A 19,726-nucleotide genomic window follows, 5' to 3' on the forward strand; every position below is an offset into this window, starting at 1 on the left:
TTCATGAATCTGGAAACCACCGGATGAGCAGAGAGGGGTTTCCCTTCAATAGGCTGATGGAAAGCAGCAATTGCACTGAGATGGACTCGAATCGATGGACTCGAATAGACTTGAAACCAGAGGTGGATAAGTGCAAAAGATAATCTAGCACAGAAAATAAGGAGAACATAAGAAATGCCTGCACCGGATCAGACCGTGGGTCCATCTAGTCCGGCGATCTGCACACGCAGAGACCCAGCCAGGTCTACTCTGGCGAATACCTTAGTTATTCAATGTGTCTTTCAAGAAGATATGCATCCAACTTGCCCTTAAATCCTGGAATGATGGTTTCCTCCACAACCTCTTCCGGGAGAGCATTCCAGGCATTCACCACTCGCTGTGTGAAGCAGGAGGAATGTTGAGGCTCCTTATCGCGAGAGATGCACCACATAGAAAATCTAGTCTATTTTTGGTGGTAGCATTGTCTAGTGGTAGGCTTTCTAGAAGCCTCTAAAATGTCTCTTACAGGTTGAGAAAACTGAAGAGGAGTTATGTTGAGAGGTACCAAGTTATCAGGTGTAGAGACTGCAGGTTGGGATGAAGCAGAGATCCCTGACTCTGTGTAAGCAGAGACAGAAAAACTGGTAGAAGATATGGCTCCCTGCTGCTGAGTTGAAGTAGAAGGGAGTACCAAGGTTGTCTCGGCCACCGAGGAGCAATCAGAATCATGGTGGCATAAGCGTTCTTCGACTTGACAAGTCTTGAGAATGAGAGGGAATGGAGGGAATGCATACAGGAAGAGATCCGTCCATTCCAGCAGGAAAGCATCTGCCTCGAGGCGATGAGGAGAATATATCCTGGAGCAGAACTGAGGCAGCTTATAGTTGTGGGGAGCTATAAAGAGATCTATCTGAGGCGTTCCCCACTGTGAAAAAATGTGATGTAGAGGCGAGGAATGGAGTGTTCATTCGTGAGGTTGCAGAAGATGACTCAAGTTGTCCGCTGAGCAATTTTTTGCCCCTTGGATGTAGACAGCTTTTAGAAAGGTGTTGTGGTGGATTTCCCAGTCCCACACCTTCAGAGCTTCTTGACAAAGGGAGGAAGATCCCGTCCCTCCCTGTTTGATGACATAGTACATGGCAAATTGGTTGTCCGTCCAAAAGAGGACTACCTGGTCGTGAAGAAGATGTTGAAAAGCTTTGAGAGCGTTGAAGATCGCTCTGAGTTCCAACAGATTGATGTGACACCGACGATCCGCACTGTTCCAGTGGCTTTGAGTAGGGAGACCATCGAGATGAGCGCCTCAAGCGTAGGTCGAGGAATCTGTTGTGAGGACCTTCTGATGGGGGGGGGAGGGCGTTTGAAACAGTAAGCCTCTGGAGAGACTGAAGAGAGCATCCACCAGCGGAGAGACTGTCTCAAGGAAGGAGTGCCTATGATGTGTCGAGAAAGTGGGTCGCAAGCTTGCGTCCACTGAGATGCCAGGGTCCACTGAGGAAATCTGAGGTGAAGTCTGGCAAAAGGAGTCATGTGTACTGTGGAGGCCATGTGACCTACTAGTATCAGCATGTGTCTCGCTGAGCTTGAAGAGCGGGAAGACACTGCATGACAGATTTGAAGGAGAGCTTCCATACGTTGTTGCATAAGGAATGCTCCGAGTTGGATAGTGTCCACAATAGCTCCGATGAACTGTAGATTCTGAGAGGGCTGAAGTTGGGATTTGGGAAAGTTGATTTTGAATCCCAAACTTTGTAGGAACCACGTAGTCTGTTGAGTCGCTACAATAACCCCCTGAGATGTGGAATCCTTGATGAGTCCAAATTTCCAAAAATTTCTTACTTTCTTGTTCCAAAGAAGATGGGCGATCTACGACCCATTCTGGATCTCAGGGCTCTCAACAAATTTTTAGTCAAAGAAAAATTTTGCATGTTGTCCCTGGCTTCCCTTTATCCCTTTCTAGATCAGAACGACTGGTTATGCTCTCTGGATCGTATTCCCATTCATCCGGCCTCCCGTCAATATCTCAGATTTCGGGTGGGGAATCTGCATTATCAAGAGTGCTACCCTTTGGCCTGGTGTTATCTCCCAGAGTGTTCACCAAGTGCCTGGTAGTAGTAGCAGCAGCTCTAAGGAACCATGGTCTTCAGTTGTTTCCCTACCTAAACAACTGGCTAATCAAGGATTCGGCCAACAAAAACCAAAAAATATACTAATACTGACAATAAGTCAAAATTTCCAAAAATTGGTACTACAATGTATATAATCCCCCAAAGCTGAACCTACAACAGAGTGAAAAAAATGCACCACCAGCTTACTCCTTAAGTAAGGAAAAAATATGTATAAAAATTCAAAAAGCCAAAGGGCACTAATCAGTATGGGCCTAAGTCATTTGGACTTTTGAGTGGACTTTGTTTATTTGGGGGATTTTCCGGTTGATTCACAGCCTTGATTTTCAGTTTTTCAATTCTGTTTATTTATTATATTTTTTTAATTTTTGAGTGTGTTCCTCTGGAAGGGCTTTTTCTTTAACTTCCTTTACACATTTATATTTTCTCCTCCTGGTACTTCTCCCACAGTGTTTATGCACTTGATTGTTTTATCAGCTTATTTATTACACTGTATAAAGGCATGATGGTGTACGGGGCAGGATTTATTTAGATTTTGGTCTAAGTGTTTGTCTCTCAATAAATACCTGCCCGGGGCCATTGGTTATTACGAGGGTTGACTTAGGCCCATACTGATTAGTGCCCTTTGGCTTTTTGAATTTTTATACATATTTTTTCCTTACTTAAGGAGTAAGCTGATGGTGCATTTTTTTCACTATGTTGTAGGTTCAGCTTTGGGGATTATATACATTGTAGTACCAATTTTTGGAAATTTTGACTTATTGTCAGTATTAGTATATTTTTTGGTTTTTGTTGGCCGAATCCTTGATTAGCCAGTTGTTTAGGAAGGGAAACAACTGAAGACCATGGTTCCATAGAGCTGCTGCTACTACTACCAGGCACTTGGTGAACACTCTGGGAGATAACACCAGGCCAAAGGGTAGCACTCTTGATAATGCAGATTCCCCACCCGAAATCTGAGATATTGACGGGAGGCCGGATGAATGGGAATACGATCCAGAGAGCATAACCAGTCGTTCTGATCTAGAAAGGGATAAAGGGAAGCCAGGGACAACATGCAAAATTTTTCTTTGACTAAAAATTTGTTGAGAGCCCTGAGATCCAGAATGGGTCGTAGATCGCCCATCTTCTTTGGAACAAGAAAGTAACGGGAGTAAAACCCCCTGTTCTGCTGTTCCGAAGGAACTGGTTTGATGGCATGGAGACGAAGCAGAGCTTGAGCTTCCTGAAGAAGAAGGGCGGTCTGGGATGAAATGGAAGGATACTCTCTTGGAGGAAGCTCTGGTGGAACCTGAGTGAAATGAAGAGAGTATCCTTCTATGATGATTGACAGTACCCAGAGGTCGGATGTAATTATCTCCCATCGATGATAAAAATGATGGAGACAACCTCCAATGGGGGGAAGAGAAGACAGAGACAGAACGGTGGAGGTTATGCTGTTTTAAACAGTCAAAAAGGCTGCGCAGCCTTAGGTGCAGCAGAAGGCTGAAGTTTCTGTTGCTTCTGAATCTGCTGTTTCTTGAGTGGCGGACGAGTGTAAGAAGCCGCTCTCTGAGCAAAACGCCTCTGGAAGATTGGAGGAGGGCATGCAGGCTTGGCAGGAGCTGGCTTAGGCTTTGGTCTAACAACAGATGCAAAAGATTTTTCTTGTTCAGACAATTTCTTGGTGGCAGCCTCGATAGATTCATCGAAGAGGTCATTGCCTGCACAAGGAATATTAGCTAAGCGGTCCTGAAGATTAGGGTCCATGTCTATGGTGCGAAGCCAGGCTAGGCATTGCTACAGTCACCCTGGCAGACAACTCAAAGACATCATACGAAGACTGGAGAAGATGTAATCGGAGTTGTGACAGAGTAGCTATAACTTCTTGAAATTCGAAGTGCTTTTGTGTATCTAAATAGCTGAGAAATCTAGGAAGGAGATCAATGAGGAACTTGAAATAAGTGACAAAATGAAAATTATAATGGAGGACTTTAGAAGACATCAGAGGACATCATGCATTTTAGTAAAGGCGACATCCAAACTTGTCCATGGTTTTTCCTTCCCTTCCAGGAGGAACAGTAGCATAAACTCTTGAAGGATGGGATCTCTTCAAAGAGGACTCCACAAGTAGGGGCTGATGAGACAACTGCGAATTCTCAAATCCTTTGCAATGTAGAGTTTTATACCGGGAGTCCAATTTGCCTGGAACAGCGGGAATTGCATAAGGAGTCTCCAGAAATCGTGTAAAAGTCTGAGACAAAAGCTAATGAAGGGGAAGCTTAAGTGACTCTGCAGGAGGTTGAGGAAGATGCATGACTTTGAGGTACTCCTTAGAGTATTTAGAACCAGCATCTAACTGAAGGTCCAAGTCAGCAGCCATCTGACGAAGAAAAGAAGAGAAAGATAGCTGATCTGCTAATGCCTTGCCTCGAGAGGAACTCGAGGCAGCCTGGGTCGAAGATGAAGCTTCGGCAAGAAAATAGTCATCAAAAGAATAAGGAGTCTTGGACGAAGCAATAGAAGTCGCTGAGTCCTCAAGGTCTGGAAGCGGAGACCTCGATCGAGGAGTCAGAGGTGTAGTAGAACTGGAAGGTGTCGATCGAGGTTTAGTTGAAGAAGGATGCTCCTTAGAAGAAGAGCTATGCCTGCAGGTATGCCTCAAGGTAGGCCTCGATCGACGACGAGAATGGTGTCTGGAAGCAGGTCTCGAAAATCGAGGAGACTTGGCTTCGGAGATGGAAGCAGACGTTGCCACCATGAAATGGATGGGGCTAGAAGCTGTAGATCGAAGCTCAGGAGGCTTGATGGAGGAATCTCGAGGCACTCCCAAAGACTCTGCTCCTTGTATGGAGTGTGAGGATTCCTGTCGAGGCACTTGCAAAGAATCTACTCCTTGCTTCGAGTGCATAGATGCCAGACCAGACACTCGCAGAGACTCTGCTCCCAGCATAGAGTGTGTAGCTTCAGCCGGAGGCATAGGAAGAGGCTCGACCTCGCGGGACTCTGCAGAATGCCCAGGCTGGATTAGAGTAGCTAGTTTCGGTCTCATATTAGTTAGGAATTGAATGAACTGCTTCTCTAACATAGTCTGGAAAGAAGCTGGCAAGGATGGATCCGTGTCAGAAACCAAACCACCTGCTTTGGCTAGAAGTTCCAAAGTGGCAGTGGAAATGTGCTTCGACTTGGAAGTCTTAGCAACCATGATGACCACCGCTGGAACTTTCTGCTGCGCTATCTGACCTGAGGAACCAGGGGAAGATACAGCAGGTGTACTCGAAGCAAGAGCTGCCGCAAACGAGGAAGGCTTGATGATGCTCGAGGTTGGAGTCGTGGAGGCAGGAGTACCCTCAGTAGAAGGTGGACCCGAGGCCGCTTTTGAAGATGAGGGTGTGACTGAAGAGTCCATCCCGAAAAACTTCTCCACTAAAATTTGACGACGTTTACGGGCACGAGGTTGAAAAGTAACACAGCGCTCGCACGACTTTGGTTGATGTCCCGGCCCAAGGCAGTTGAGGCACCAACGGTGTGGGTCCATGAGGGAAATCACACGCTGGCACTGGCTATACTTCTTGAAGCCCATTGCTGGCCGAGACATAGAAGGAAAAATAGCCGCCGCAAAGTCGAAGCCCCTGGGCTGCGGCCGGGCGGCCTGCCCCTCCAGTCGATCAGAAGAAATGAATTATTTTTTTTTTTTTTATTAGAAATGAAAGAACACAGCGATTCGTGAAGAAAAATAACACAAACCGTGGTGAAAGAAGGCACGAAGTAAGAAAGTTAAACGCAGAGAATCAAAGATAGACTTCTCAGCTCCGCGGAAAACTGAGAATTGAGGAGACTCGTCCTGTGCTGGGCGGGAAGGCACTCGCGCATGCGCGGTGCGGCTGTCTCAAAACCTCTGAGTTTCTACAAGCTAGTCTGCTTGCGAGGTTTCCGCATCCGGGCTCTGTCGATGACGTCACCCATATGTAAGAATACGGATAAAGCAAGTTCTGATTAATTGATCGAAAGGAACATTGCGAAGAATGGGGGATCAGAAGTCTATTAATGAATTCTGGTTAATCAGAAGCTATAGTTTTGAAAGTCAGTAACAAGATTTTGTATGTAATCCAATGTTCTACTGGTAACCAGTGGGTGTTAATCAGTAAAAGGTTAACATAGTCAAACTTTCTGGAATTTGTTATGATTTTGATAGAAGAGTTCTGAACAATTTGAAGGTGTTTGATTTCTTTCTAGATTATTCCTTTTTAAGGCATTACTGTATTCAATGCACGAAATTACTAAAGAATGAGAGTATTCAGCGAAGAGGAATACAAAAGTTTTGCAAGTGAGCGAATCATGGGTTCAATCTCTATTCCATGTAGATAAGCTGTAACCACTGTTAAATAATTGACAAACAGGTAATGCCCAAAGCTGCAGGTGAGGCTCAAACTCACAACCTTGGCAGCGGTTTGCTTTGAAGTGCTATATAAGTATTGTACAAACCACTGAAGCCGTAGGCGAAAGTAATGAAGGTCTGCAAGAGATGAATAAATAGAAGTCATTGCAGGAACAGGAAATGTGAAAGAGCAAAACACAACTGTAAAAAGTACCATTGCAGGGAATCTCATGTCCCCTTTTGTGTCCTTTTTTTTTTTTTTAGTACAGAGAAAGTAGCTAAAAATGTGGTAATGCGGGGTATACATGAAAACGTCATAGCTCAGTAGAAAGCAAGAGCAACCCATAAGGAAGAAAAATCTAGAAACAAATATTTATATAGTAAAAAGGTGAAAAATGTAATAGAGAAACATCTCAACCAGAAGCAATGGAATAGCCATTGTGGATAGGAACACATACATGGCATTGTGAAGACCACTTTAGTACATGCTCCAACTGTTAGATACATGTAAGCCCAATGGAGCAGTAGAGGTTTGTAAGAGATCTAGAATAATGAAGCTAGACCACAGAAAAATAAAAGGCCTGTTGAGGCCTAAGAACATCCTAAAAAAAGGATGTGTTAGTGGCCTCCTCCTCCCCTACAGCCACTCCCAGGCTTCAAAAGTCTTTAGAATAAAGTAGTAAGTTGAGGTACAGTTGGAGCTTGAAAGTTAATCCAAGTAGGTGGTTGGTAAGGTGAAATATTCTGATGAAGTTTAGAAGCCCTCTAAAAAGTATGGTAAATTCCTGTTGGTCTATTTGACAAGGATAGCAACATTGATTGTACAGTGGTAGACATTCTGTGGTCGAAAACCTGGTTGATCCTGCAAAAAAACTGTCTCGGGGGTTTTTTCTAATTCATGAGAAGTGGAGAGAATGAATTGCCCTTGGAGCTATAGTGATAGAAACATGATGGCAGATAAAGGCCAAATGGCCCATCTAGTCTGCCCATCCGCAGTAAGCATTATCTCTTTCTCTCTCCGAGACATCCCAGATCCTAAACACAGGTCCAAAGATCGGAGAGTGGAGTCTGTTGCAACAAAGTCAAGGAGATCCAAACATAACAGGCTATACAACTAGAGTGGATCCCTCTGTTCAGGAGCCTAGAACATAGGAGACAATGTCATGATGGAAGCATAGGTAAACCATCTTTACAAGTTCTACACCCGTGATGGATTCCTAAATGAAATTACAGCTAATTAGCAGAGGTGTTCCCTGATTAGTAGGTTCTACACCCATGAAGGAACACCTCTGAGTTTCAGGATTGTTCATGATATGCAGAAGCAGTGTTCCCTGATTAGTAGGTTCTACTCCCATGAAGGAACACCTCTGAGTTTCAGGATTGTTCATGATATGCAGAAGCAGCGATCCAAGTTTAAAAGACTCTATAGCCAAAGTTGGATCCTTCTACGTAATCTCAAAAGATTTATTTTCAAAAGCAACTGAAGACATATCTTTTTGCTAACTATCAAATCTTCCTAATTTGTATCATTTTTGTTTTTTAAAATATTTGTTAACCACATCGAACTTCTATACCTTTGCAGTATAGAAATTATTTGCTATGTTATATTAACAATGCAAGTATGCAGTGGAGAGAAACAGAAAAATGTTCAACATGGAGAGAACTTAATGGTACAGACCAAGACATTGAAAGTGGTTCATCGAGAAATTAAAATCAATACGCATCGATGAGTTATAAAGTGCAGGAAACGGCTAGTAGGTGATAGCCATAGTGACGATGGTCTGGTTGTTCTAGTTGCGCCAGACTGGATGAGGCATCCATGGTATGATGATCTTGTCCATCTGCAGAGGGACTAGAGACTCAGACTACTATGCCCTCCCCCCCTCCCTACAGGGACTATTCATGCAGGGCCCAATTGCCCTGGAAGACCGAAGTGCTTTTGGTTTTTTGGCATAGTTTTTGAGCACGTAATCATAGTATGAAAAGGCTATTTGAATGTGGTGACTACCACTCTCTTACAATCCAAGAAGCAGTGGATGTTAGCCGCCTATTCAAATGCCTGGAAATGTTTTCAGATCTGGTGTGCACAGAAGAGTGAGGATCTGATTTCAGCTCCAATTTCTTTGGTCCTCGCTTTCCTATAGGAGGGATTTGAAAAAGAGAAAGGTTTCCAACACTTTTTAGTGTTCTGTGTAAATTGTGACTTGTCTCTTGCCTGTGTTTAAGTTCATGGAATTGAAAATATTGGAAAAAAGGAATCTTCTGTTCTGTGAGATCTTGCAACTGCTGAATAGACCAAAAAATTCCTTGTGGACATACATCCTTACAATACTGCAAACCTAAGCTTTCTTTGCAAAACTCTGCCTATCATGGGCCTAGGAGGGAAGACATTATAGGAGTCCCTCCTTTGGCCATTGCTTCCTGGCTTATATCTTTGGCTGAAGAACTGTGCTGCTTTCTTGTTGGCCGCCAATGCCATTAAATTGAACATCAGTCGTCCCCAACAGCTCATAATGCTGTTGAACGCTTATGAACATAAGAATAGCCTTATTGGGTTAGACCAATGGTCCATCAAGCCCAGTAGCCCGTTCCCACGGTGGCCAATCCAGATCACTAGTACCTGACCAAAACCCAAGGAGTAGCAATATTCCATGCTACCGATCCAGGGCAAGCAGTGGCTTCCCCCATGTCTTTCTCAATAGCAGACTATGGACATTTACTCCAGGAAACTGTTCAAACCTTTCTTAAAACCAGCTATGCTATCCGCTCTTACCACAACCTCTGGCAATGCATTCTAGAGCTTAACTATTCTCTGAGTGGAAAAAAATTTCCTCCTAATGGTTTTAAAAGTATTTCCCTGTAACTTCATCGAGTGTCCCACAGTCTTTGTAATTTTTGATGGAGTGCAAAATCGATCCACTTGTATCCGTTCTACTCCACTCAGGATTTTGTAGACTTCAATCATATCTCCCCTCTCTTTTCCAAGCTGAAGAGCCCTAACCGTTTTAGTCTTTCCTCATATGAGAGGAGTACCATCCTCTTTATCATCTTGGTCACTCTTCTTTGAACCTTTTCTAGCAGAACTACATCTTTCTTGAGATAAGGAGACCAGAATTGAATGCAATACTCCAGATGAGGTTGCACCATGGAGCAGGAGCATTATAACATTCTTAGTCTTGTTAAACATCCCTTTTTAAATCATTCCCAGCATCCTGTTTGCTTTTTTGGCTTCCACCACACATTGGGCGGAAGGTTTCATCATATTGTCTGTGATGACACCCAGATCCTAACCCCCAAGGTAGACCCTAGAATCCGGTAACTGTGATTCAGGTTATTCTTCCCAGCATCACTTTGCATTTGAGAAAACTTGCAAAGTTTTGTTCTGCATCTTGTGTGCAAACGCCTGCAGCGCTAGGTGGATGGATCTTTTCCAACCAGTTGATCAACCACTTCTTCTTTGAGGGGAACCAGCTTACCTCCACCGGATGCTCCTCGCAATGCGCTCCCCAACCACAGAAGCTGGCATTTGTAGCTAGGATCAACCATGAGGGTATGCGGAGTAGTGGGCTCCAGCCATCAGTTCAGACTGAGCCGTGCCTCTGCTGTCCAAGATACATGTATCTGCAATGCATCCCTTTGCGGGCACCACCGGGAAACAAACGCCGTCTGTAGAAGATGTAGGTGCATTCTTACCCAGGAGGCCACCATCGACCCCAGCACCTGTAGACTCAAATTCAATTTGAAGTCCAGAGTATCTTTTAATACACCACTCTGTCTTCGCTGGGGAGAGAGGTATACTTGGTTACCTGCGCCACCAGGAAATCCACCTTAGGTGGGACAAATAGTTGGTCCTGAAACTGATCTGCTGCGTACGTTTCACTCTGCAGGCTTCTGAAAGAAAAACCTTGTTCTCCTTGTCAGACAAGATCCCTAGATATTTCAGGTGGATTTTCCAAAAGTTGATTACCCAGCTCAGGTCTTAAAGGAGCTGAACCACCAGCTGCACTGCTATCCTTCCTTCAGCTTCACATGGAGCTCTTATCAGCCAATCATCCAGATACAGGTGCACCTGTATCCCCATCTTGTGGAGGTGCACTGCCACTACCATCATTACCTTGGTGAAGGTATGTAGAACCATGGGCATGCCAAATGGAAGGGCTGAGAACTGGAAGTGCTCCTCCAGAACATGGAACCATAAGGATCTCCTGAAAGATGGGAATGTGCAGATAAGCCTCTGTCAAATCCAGAGAAGTGAGATATTTCCCCGGTGCCACTGAGGAAATGACTGACTATACCATCTCCATGCAGAAGTGATGTATTTTGAGAGCCACATTGACAGACTTGAGATTCAGAATTGGTCTCAAGTCTTCTGAGTCTCTTTTGGGCACTATAAAGTATCTGCCCAAGTCCAACTCTTCATTGCTCGAACTTTGACTACTTTTTCTGGTCTCCCCGCAGGAGAGTCCACAAAAAGGTCTGGGAGGGGATGAAAGAATTCAAGCTTGTACCCTCCTGAATAATCTCCAGTACCCAGCAGTCTGAAGTGATCCCTGCCCATGCTGCCCAATAGGCCGTTAACCTCCCACCGACTGTTGGAGGTCCAGCTGCTGACCTGACATTATAACTTCTTCTTGGGAGCGACTAAGGATTCAGAGGTGTAGCAGGCAGAAGCAAGCTTTCCGCGCTCTTGCCCTGCTACTAACCTGGTTGGTCACTCGCTGCCGCAAGTTCCAGCTTCACCTGCTGAGTGGTACTGAATAGGAGTGTGCTTTGGCGCCACCACTGCTACTTGGCACTGAGTCACGAAAGAATTCATGGGAACCATTCAGAAAGCCATTTAGCGCCGAGCAGCAGCAGCAGCACCGCCACTAAAGCACACTCCTACTCGGTACTACTCAGTGGCTGAAGCCGGAATTCGCAGCAGCAACAGCCGAGTTAGCAGTGGGGTAGAAGCGCAGAAAGTTCCCTCCTGCCCACTACACCTCTGGACCACCAAGGATTCCAGTGGCAGAGGAAGTGTGATGGACTGGGTAGGGAGGGGGGACAGGATGGCGAGACTGGGAGGGCGGTAAGGGGGCTTTGTGCAGTACATGGCAGGGAGGGGGCTGAGTGCAGAGCCTGACAAAGGAGGAAGGGGGCTGGGTGCAGTGCCTGGCAGGGCACTTGAATATTAAGCCACCCGACTTATATTTGAGTCAAACATTTTTCCTCCTTTTTTGGGGACAAATGGGGGGTCTTGACTTATATTAAGATCAACTTATATTCAAGTATATACGGTACTTATCTTTAAAGAATACAATTACATAATGTTAAACTACTATATTGTTTACCTGAAAGACAACCCTATGATCTTCTACTACTTGCTCTTCCATTTCTACCATTTGTGAAACAGCTTCATGAAAAGTAAACAGCTGAGGAGAAACCTCTTCCTCCTGAAAAGAATAAATGATCTCATTAAAAATATGCAATTGTATATATATATTTTTTTAGTTTTAAACTGTGGTAAGATGACGGAAGATTAGGCTCTTTACCTTGATAATTTTTTTTACAGGAGAAAAGCATATGAGTCCTGAACCTGTGGGCAGTGCATCTTCACCCGTGAAGGATGCAAAAGGTATCACCTTACATTTTCAACTCTGCCTCATTGCATCACCAAGCATTGCACTGTCTCCTCAGTTTGTATCAAAGCAGAGATAACCCCTGAAAGAGAAGAATTAACAAGGAAGGGCAAGGGGAGCTCCCTGATCACATACTTTTGATCTGTTCTGCAAGAAAACACAACTCATTAATAAATGCAACATAGCATTAACAAGGCAGAGCAAAAACCACCACTTACCCGAGTGCAACCAGAACTAGCACTTGTTTGGCTTCAATCTTATCCTGAGCAAACCTGTATAGACACATAGCTTTGTATTGCTTCAATGTTAATAGACAAGACTCTGCAATAACCTACCTGTATGAGGCTAAAAGAAAGCTACATTGAAAACTGATAGGGTGGGGCTTCAAGACTTGTGTGCTTTTCTACTGGAAAAGATTATCGAGGTAAGAACCTAATCATCTGTTCCAGTGCTGAAAGTACATGAGTCATGAACCTGTGGGACATATCAAAGTGGTCCAATGAGCTTAGGGTGGGATAGAAGAGCCTCCTGCTAACACCATGGACCCAAATGCAAAGTCATTTTGTACTGCCACATCCACTCTGTAAAACTTAGTAAAGGTATATACAGTGGACCATGTAGCTGCCCTACAAATCTTGTCAGGCGGTACCATTTTGCACTTCACCCATGAAGACACCACATTTCTGATAGAATGCACTTTTAAGGAAATGGGAGGATGTTTACCACCCATATTCATTTGGAAACTGAGGCCTTAGACGCCAGTCTTCCTCTTCAATTCTGAACTGTTAGGACAAAGAAATGATCTGAAAGTTGGAAGTCATTTGTTGCTTCCACGTAATGAAATATCCTTCTGACATTTTGTCCTGCTTTTTTACTCCTTTGGCCTGAAATGCCGGCAGTCAGATTTCCTGATTCACCTGGAATACCGACACCACCTTTGGGAGGAAAGAGGGAACCAGACATGGGAAAACTTCCATGTCTGTGATTCTTTGGAATGGCTTCCTGCAAGACAAGGCCTGGAGGAGGGGGTGGTGATAAGATGGCGGCGGTGTGAGAGTCGCAGCGAAGTGGAGCAGGAAGAACCTGAATGATTGCAGACGCCTTATTAACCTGATAATTTTTTCCTGTTGCTCAGATGCCGCAGAAGAGGAAGGGGGTGATAAGGGCCATTCCTTCGCCGGCCCTTTCTTCGACACCCATCCAGCAAACCATTCAGCAAACCGTTGACCGCTTCTTTGCAGCTCAGTCGACAGCAACCCGAGTTCCCGGAGGAAGCAACCCGGCTTTGAGGGAAGGCGGTGGAGAGCCTTTTCCCCTTTTGGGGATTGAAATATCTTTGTCCCCTCCAGATCCATCTACCCCCGTGTGTCCAGCTACTGCTGGGGATCAGCTGCGGGAGAACCATGGGGAATCTATGGGGCTGACCGGTGAGGGCGCTGAACCTGAACCAGCAAGTGCAGGAAAGCTGAAGGAATTAACATCAACACCTACACCAACGGAGGCTTCCTTAGGAGATATTTGGTTGCTCCTACAACGGTTGGAGGCTTCTATGGTCAAAAATACTGAGGAGGTAACAAACATTAATTCTAAGATTGATACTTTAACTAAAACTATTGACTCAGTTAAATTGGATTTCTCAAGCCAACACAAACAGATACAGGAAGATATACAGCAGCTTCAAATGTTTAAAACAGCAATAATTAAAGATAATTCCTCTATACATAGAAAACTAGAGCAATTTGAAAATTATAATACGAGATTGAATCTATCTTCGTATTTTGAATTTCCCAATTTCACCTGGTATTCCGCCTATTGATTTCTTCAAAAGATATTTGATTGAGAATTTGGGAATTTCTTCTGACAATATTCCTCCTTTGAATAAGATTTACTATATGCCAAATAAAAAGACTCCTCAAAAGAATATGGAGAAAAACAATGGACAAGAGGAACAGATTGATTTTGCTAATGTTACTGCTCTTCTAGAACAAACTTTGAATCCAGATACTGAGAGAACTATGCTTCTAATATCTTTTGTTTTTGAGCAAGATTTGAACATGATCTTGAAGGGACACGTATCATGAACCTTGGTAATTTTCCTTAGGCAGATGTTGTTTAAAGCTGTAAATCCAGACTCTGTTTGTTTTTCCTTCTCTGATGTTTGAAAAGATATGTTCTTAACTTGTTGTGAAGTGACTTCAATTGTTTTTATAAGCCGTATTTGCAAACAGCTTTAGATTAGGGGCTTTGCTGGTCAAGGCTTTTCTGACCTTTTGGACTCCAGCCAGAGATAGAAAAAATGCTGATGTGTTTAAAGTTTCATGTGACCTGTGTCCATATATGGTTTGTGTTTACGTCACATGCTGACACATGCTGACAATACTGATTCATTTAGAATAATATAAAAGGAATGTAAAGCTCACAATAAAGCGGACATGTTTGAAAGATTATTTCTGGTCTTTAAGATGTGTCCCCCAGGAACCTGGCTTCCAAATGACAGATATAGAGAAAGTATGGGGCAGGAATTCCCTTTTCAGATCTTAAGATTATATTTTAAAAATTCTCAAAAACTATTTGGAGCACAACGTATCTGGATTTATCCAGATGTTTCCAAAGTGACTCAAGAGCGAAGGAAAGATTTTCTTTCCTTACGTCAAGAAACTCTTATCCCTGTAAATGTTTGGTGAGGTATTTGGGAACCAAGTATGTTTTTTTCTCTCCAGACCATTTGAAGGAGTTCCTAAGAGTCAAAAAGATCACCAAGGATTGATTTAGAATGGAATATAATTAGAAGGTAGCCGTGCCTCACTAAGCCTTTTTCTTTGAAATTATTTCTTAATTTATGTCTCCAATATTATTTGATTATCACACCCCCTCTTTATTGTGGTCTAAGGAAGGGATAAATGTTTTATTCAAATATGTTTTTGTTTTTCCAATAATTGGCGAATATTGTTTCTTTCTCTGTATTACATGGAACAAGATTACTCTTGTGAATTGTAGTTAAAACTTAAATAAAGAATATAAAATAAAAACAAGGCCTGGAGTTCCGAGATCCTTTGCAATGGAAACTATGGCCACCAGAAAGACTGTCTTTACAGTGAGATCCAGCAGCATAGCCTCATATAAGTGTTCGTACAGGGCCTTACTTAGGGCCCTCAACATGAGGTTAAGATTCCAGGAATGACAAGTTTGATACACAGGTGGATGGAACTGCACTGCTCCCTCTTAAAAAACCTGGAAATATCTGGGTGAGAGGCCAAGGGACCTCTCTTCAAAAGAGCTCAAAAATATGAGAGACTGACTACCTGTACTTTTAAGGAACTAACCACCAAGCCCTTCTACAGACCTTCCTGAAAGAATCGCTATCAGGGCCCTCACTGGCTCTATCTGTTTAACACCAGTATTGAAATACTTTCCAGGCTTTCGCATAAGCTGCAACTTTCACTGGTTTCTTGGAGTGTGGTTATGACCTCCCTCTGAGTACCCTTTTTGTACTAAGGCTGTATGCTCAAGAGCCATGCTGTAAGCGCAAAACATTCCGGATTTTATAGGGCAATTGGACCCAGTGAGAGCATCATCAGATGGAGATGGAATCTCAGACTCTAGTCTCTTTGTAGTCGCACTAGATTCACGTACCTTGGATGACATGGCTAATCTGGAGCCCTGAGGATCATCAGCCCTTGATGTGTCTCTATTCTTCAAATGACTTGGCTTATCAGCCAAGGCAGGAACACATACAAGAAATTCCTGGCAGGTCAAGATTGTACTAGAGCTTCTATATCGGCACTTCCCTGCTCAGTCCTTCGACTGAAGTATCGCACAATCTTGTGATTGTGGGCTTACACCATCAGGTCAAACGTCGGGCACCCCCAGCGCTGAACAATCCTGTTGAAAGCTACCTGGGACAAATCCAGCATATGCCAACTGAGAAAATCAGCTTGAAAATTGTTCACTCCTGTTATGTGCACTGACAAGATGGCTAACAGATAGTAGTCTGCTCAGCAAAATAACAGCTGGGCCTCCAGTTTTAATTGTGCACTCTTGGTGTCTCTATGCCTGTTAATATAAGTCACTGCTGTGGCACTGTCTGAGAAAACTCTAACCGCTTTCTCTTCCAGAGTCTCCATGTTCTCTGCAAAGGCTTCCAGTGGCCCTGAGCCAAATGGCCTTTGCAATGACCTCTGTTGTCAGAATCACTCATGTTGCTCTGCAGAGGGGCAATCCTTTGGACAGTGTCTCTTAGGCTCAGCCACCATTGTAAACTCAAGCTTCTTCCATTCACTGCAAAGGCATATGAAGGGAGTCCATCTGCAGCGACCAGCAGGACAATAGTGCGCTCTGGAGAGGTTGGAGATGAGCTTTTGCCCACAGTACTACCTCTATTGTCACCACCATAGACCCCAATAACCATAGATGATGCCAAGCTGTGGGGGCTAACATTACCAGAATCTCTAGTATCTGCCACCTTAACTTTTGTTTGTGCACCTCCGGAAGAAAGACATGGCCTTCTGCCATGTTGAATACAATCTCCAAGTACTCCAGGGATTGGAAATGCAAGGGAACCAGATGACTTTCAAAATATGATGAACCAACCCAGGTCCTGTAAGAGGAAGACTCATGAACAAAACATTAAATATTGGAAAATAATAAATATTAAGCAGAGCAGATGAAAAAGATACTTTCTTGCTTGAAGAAGGAATAAACTGAGGAGAAAGGATAGTGCCCAGTGATGCAGAGAGGCAGAGTTAAAAATGTAAGATGATACCTTCAGCATCCCTCGAGGATGAATATGCACTACCCACACGTTCAGGACTCGTGTGCTTTTTCATTGGAACCAATATTTAATACATGTCTAGACAACTTTGAACACCACAAACAACTTGGTTCAGAAATTAATGGATGGGGACGGATTGTATAATTTTTAAATAAATGTTGGATTTCACTTAGTATGAGCCAACCCCATGCAATTATGTATCTCTGCTTTGAAGAATTACAACATGGGATAGCACAAAACCTGTTGGATATTTGAAAAGTGTCATTTTTAATTGTATAGTTCTGAGAACAACATCCTATTCAGTTAAAGTGACATTACAGGATTTTTGCTGTGGAGCATTCTATTGTTTTTCTGAGCACATATCACACACTTTTTCTTTTTTTGTTTTGTTCATTTTTTAACAGTTTATATATGAACCAGATTGTTTGTGTTAGTTTATAGGGTTCATATATAATAATATTCTCCTGATTTACTTTTAATTGTGAAAAACAAATTTGATAACTTTGGAAACTTATTGAACAAAAACCAGCATTTGAATTTCCCATCCTGGTGATTGGTCAAATTTTATTTGGACAAGCAAAATTATTCACCCTTAGCAGGTATTCTGGCTGAATGGGGATGTCATTTGACACATCCTGCCACAGTGAGGGTTCCTTGGTGTACTTTCTCAAAGCTTTTGGCAGCAGTTTCTTATGCTTGCATGCACCTTCCAGCCCACCTCATCATGTATGACCAGCTTTAAAACTATAGCTAACACAATGCAACTCCAAGGGGAGAAGACCTGGGCAGTCAGAACATGCATTCTGCTGTCTTCAGAAAGCACTTGCTACAGGTAAATTCAATTTATTTGAGGACAAGCAGGATATTCCGACTAATGGGAATCCCTAACTCTCAGACTGTCAAACAAAGAGGGGTAAAGAAAGGCCTGCATAGGCAATGCCTAATATAGGAACTAAGGAACTACCAACTTTTGTCTCTTTCTCTCTCTTTTTTTTTTTTTTTTATAAGACAGCCTGGAGCAGAAAAGAAATGGGCCTGGGGACGTGGGTAGAATTGGATTATAAACCGCAAATAAATTCTGAAGGATTATTCTTATGTTCTTAATGAGACACATCCTCTGGTAAACCTCGAGTCTATTTATAACCTCTAAACATCCAAGTCATGATGGCCAGGCCCTGGCAATCAGGATGAATAAAGAACCCTTTGTTATGTGTGATAAGGGTTAGGAAAGCATTCCAGTCTCTATGGATCTTTGGAGGTCAGTTGCAACCAATATGAGGTTATGAGTTATCACAGCTCCCCAGTCCTGTTCGAGTTTCATGGCAGTTTTTACTATGAGAGTTATTGGAGGATACATGCTCAGCAGACTCTTTCCCAAATTGAGGAAAAAAGGCATCCAAGGCTAGTCTGCTGTGCAATCCCAGTCTGGAGCAGAACTGAGGGACTCTGTTGCTAAAGTGAGTGGCAAAAAGATCCAATGAGGGAGCACCCTGTTCTTAGAAGATCTTCCAGGTAAAATCCATGTGGAAGGACCACTTGTGTAGATGTATGACCCAACTCGGTCTGTCTGCCAGACAGTTGTTTTTCACTGCCAGATAAGTGGATCTAAATATCATCCAGTGGGAAATGGTCCACTGTCACATCCTTACCACTTCATGTTTACATAGTACATTACAACCTTATTGTCCAGTTCAATCAAAATAATTTGGTTCTGCAACTGGTCTCTGAAGACCTTTAGAATGTTCCAAACAGCTCTAAGACAGTGTTTCCCGAGGATCATTCCATGTCAAGTGGACCAGGAGCCCACGCTCAACCCTCTTGAAATCCAACCAAATTTTACAGGGGTGTTGTCTAAGGTCTCAAATGAAACTCAGCAAAATTTTTTGGATTTATCTCAATTTGGTCAGGAGCTAGGGGTGGTTGAACAAAAGCAATCAATCCACTCCCATGCCTCATGTGACCTAAAATGCCAACTTTGCTTAAGCACTGCGGCAGAAGGAAACTACCTAGGAGTCTGAAATTTTGCAGTTTGGTACAACACCTTGGTCTGTGCCAAGTTTGAAATCTTTTGCAAATGTGTTTCCATTTCTACAGGTCAGCAAAGTAGGCAAAAAAATTCATGAATGAAAATTTTTGGCACAGTTTGGCTCCATACTCTTACTGGTAGGTAAGTCAGCTGAGGGTACAACTTTACCAGCAGACATGTACCATGAGGTACTTCCAAGATTTGCAATATGAGCTTTTACAGTCAAGTGAAGCTGAAGATATGGCCATCCCAAAAATATGGCTTTATGCATTTATGCAAATTTTCAGTTTTTCATATTCAAATATCTCAAATGTGTAGGGTTGTTTTTTTTCTAAATATTATTTGAAAGAGCATGTTTTTTTTGCTACAGAAGCTATCCTGTTTCATCTTTTTATTGATATTTATTTCTTCATTTTGCATTTTTTGCTGGAATATAATCCTTAGAAGATACATGTTAAATTTTTGAACCTTCTCTGTTTTTGACAGTCTTGTGTTTAGCATATCACACATCACATTTGTGATGACATCATAACACCCAGCTCCTTCTTTTTTGAACAAGATGGGCGCGTCTCTCAGTTTCGTAGCCATTTTGAAGATTGCCATCGCTACTTGCTTACTTTGTGAAAGTGTTTTGGAGAGAGCAATGCTAGGTTAATTTCACTGAATTTTTTTCCCCTGAAGTAGCCCCGATAGGGCGAAACAGAAGTGCTTTCTGTTGGGAACAAGAACTAATACTGAGGAACGAGTTTCAGCATTTTTTGATATACTGGATGAAAAGATTACCAGCGTAGAGAGAAGTGTTCCCTGAGATAAGTCTTGCTAAAAACCTCACATGCTTTATATGTTTTG

The 19,726-nt window shown here is 43.0% G+C and overlaps 1 protein-coding gene across 2 annotated transcripts in view; it reads right to left on the reverse strand.

Annotated features, from left to right (window-relative positions):
- Positions 1-19,726, reverse strand: part of KIF2A (kinesin family member 2A) — a 271,896-nt gene that overhangs the window by 8,217 nt on the left and 243,953 nt on the right. For both annotated transcript variants that reach the window (XM_033930524.1, XM_033930514.1), the window contains exon 18: positions 11,793-11,894. In XM_033930524.1, the coding sequence (XP_033786415.1) occupies positions 11,793-11,894 (102 nt within the window). The remainder of the gene's footprint in view (positions 1-11,792; positions 11,895-19,726) is intronic.

This window comes from Geotrypetes seraphini, chromosome 1 (assembly GCF_902459505.1).
Source record: "Geotrypetes seraphini chromosome 1, aGeoSer1.1, whole genome shotgun sequence".
Classification (NCBI taxonomy): domain Eukaryota; kingdom Metazoa; phylum Chordata; class Amphibia; order Gymnophiona; family Dermophiidae; genus Geotrypetes; species Geotrypetes seraphini.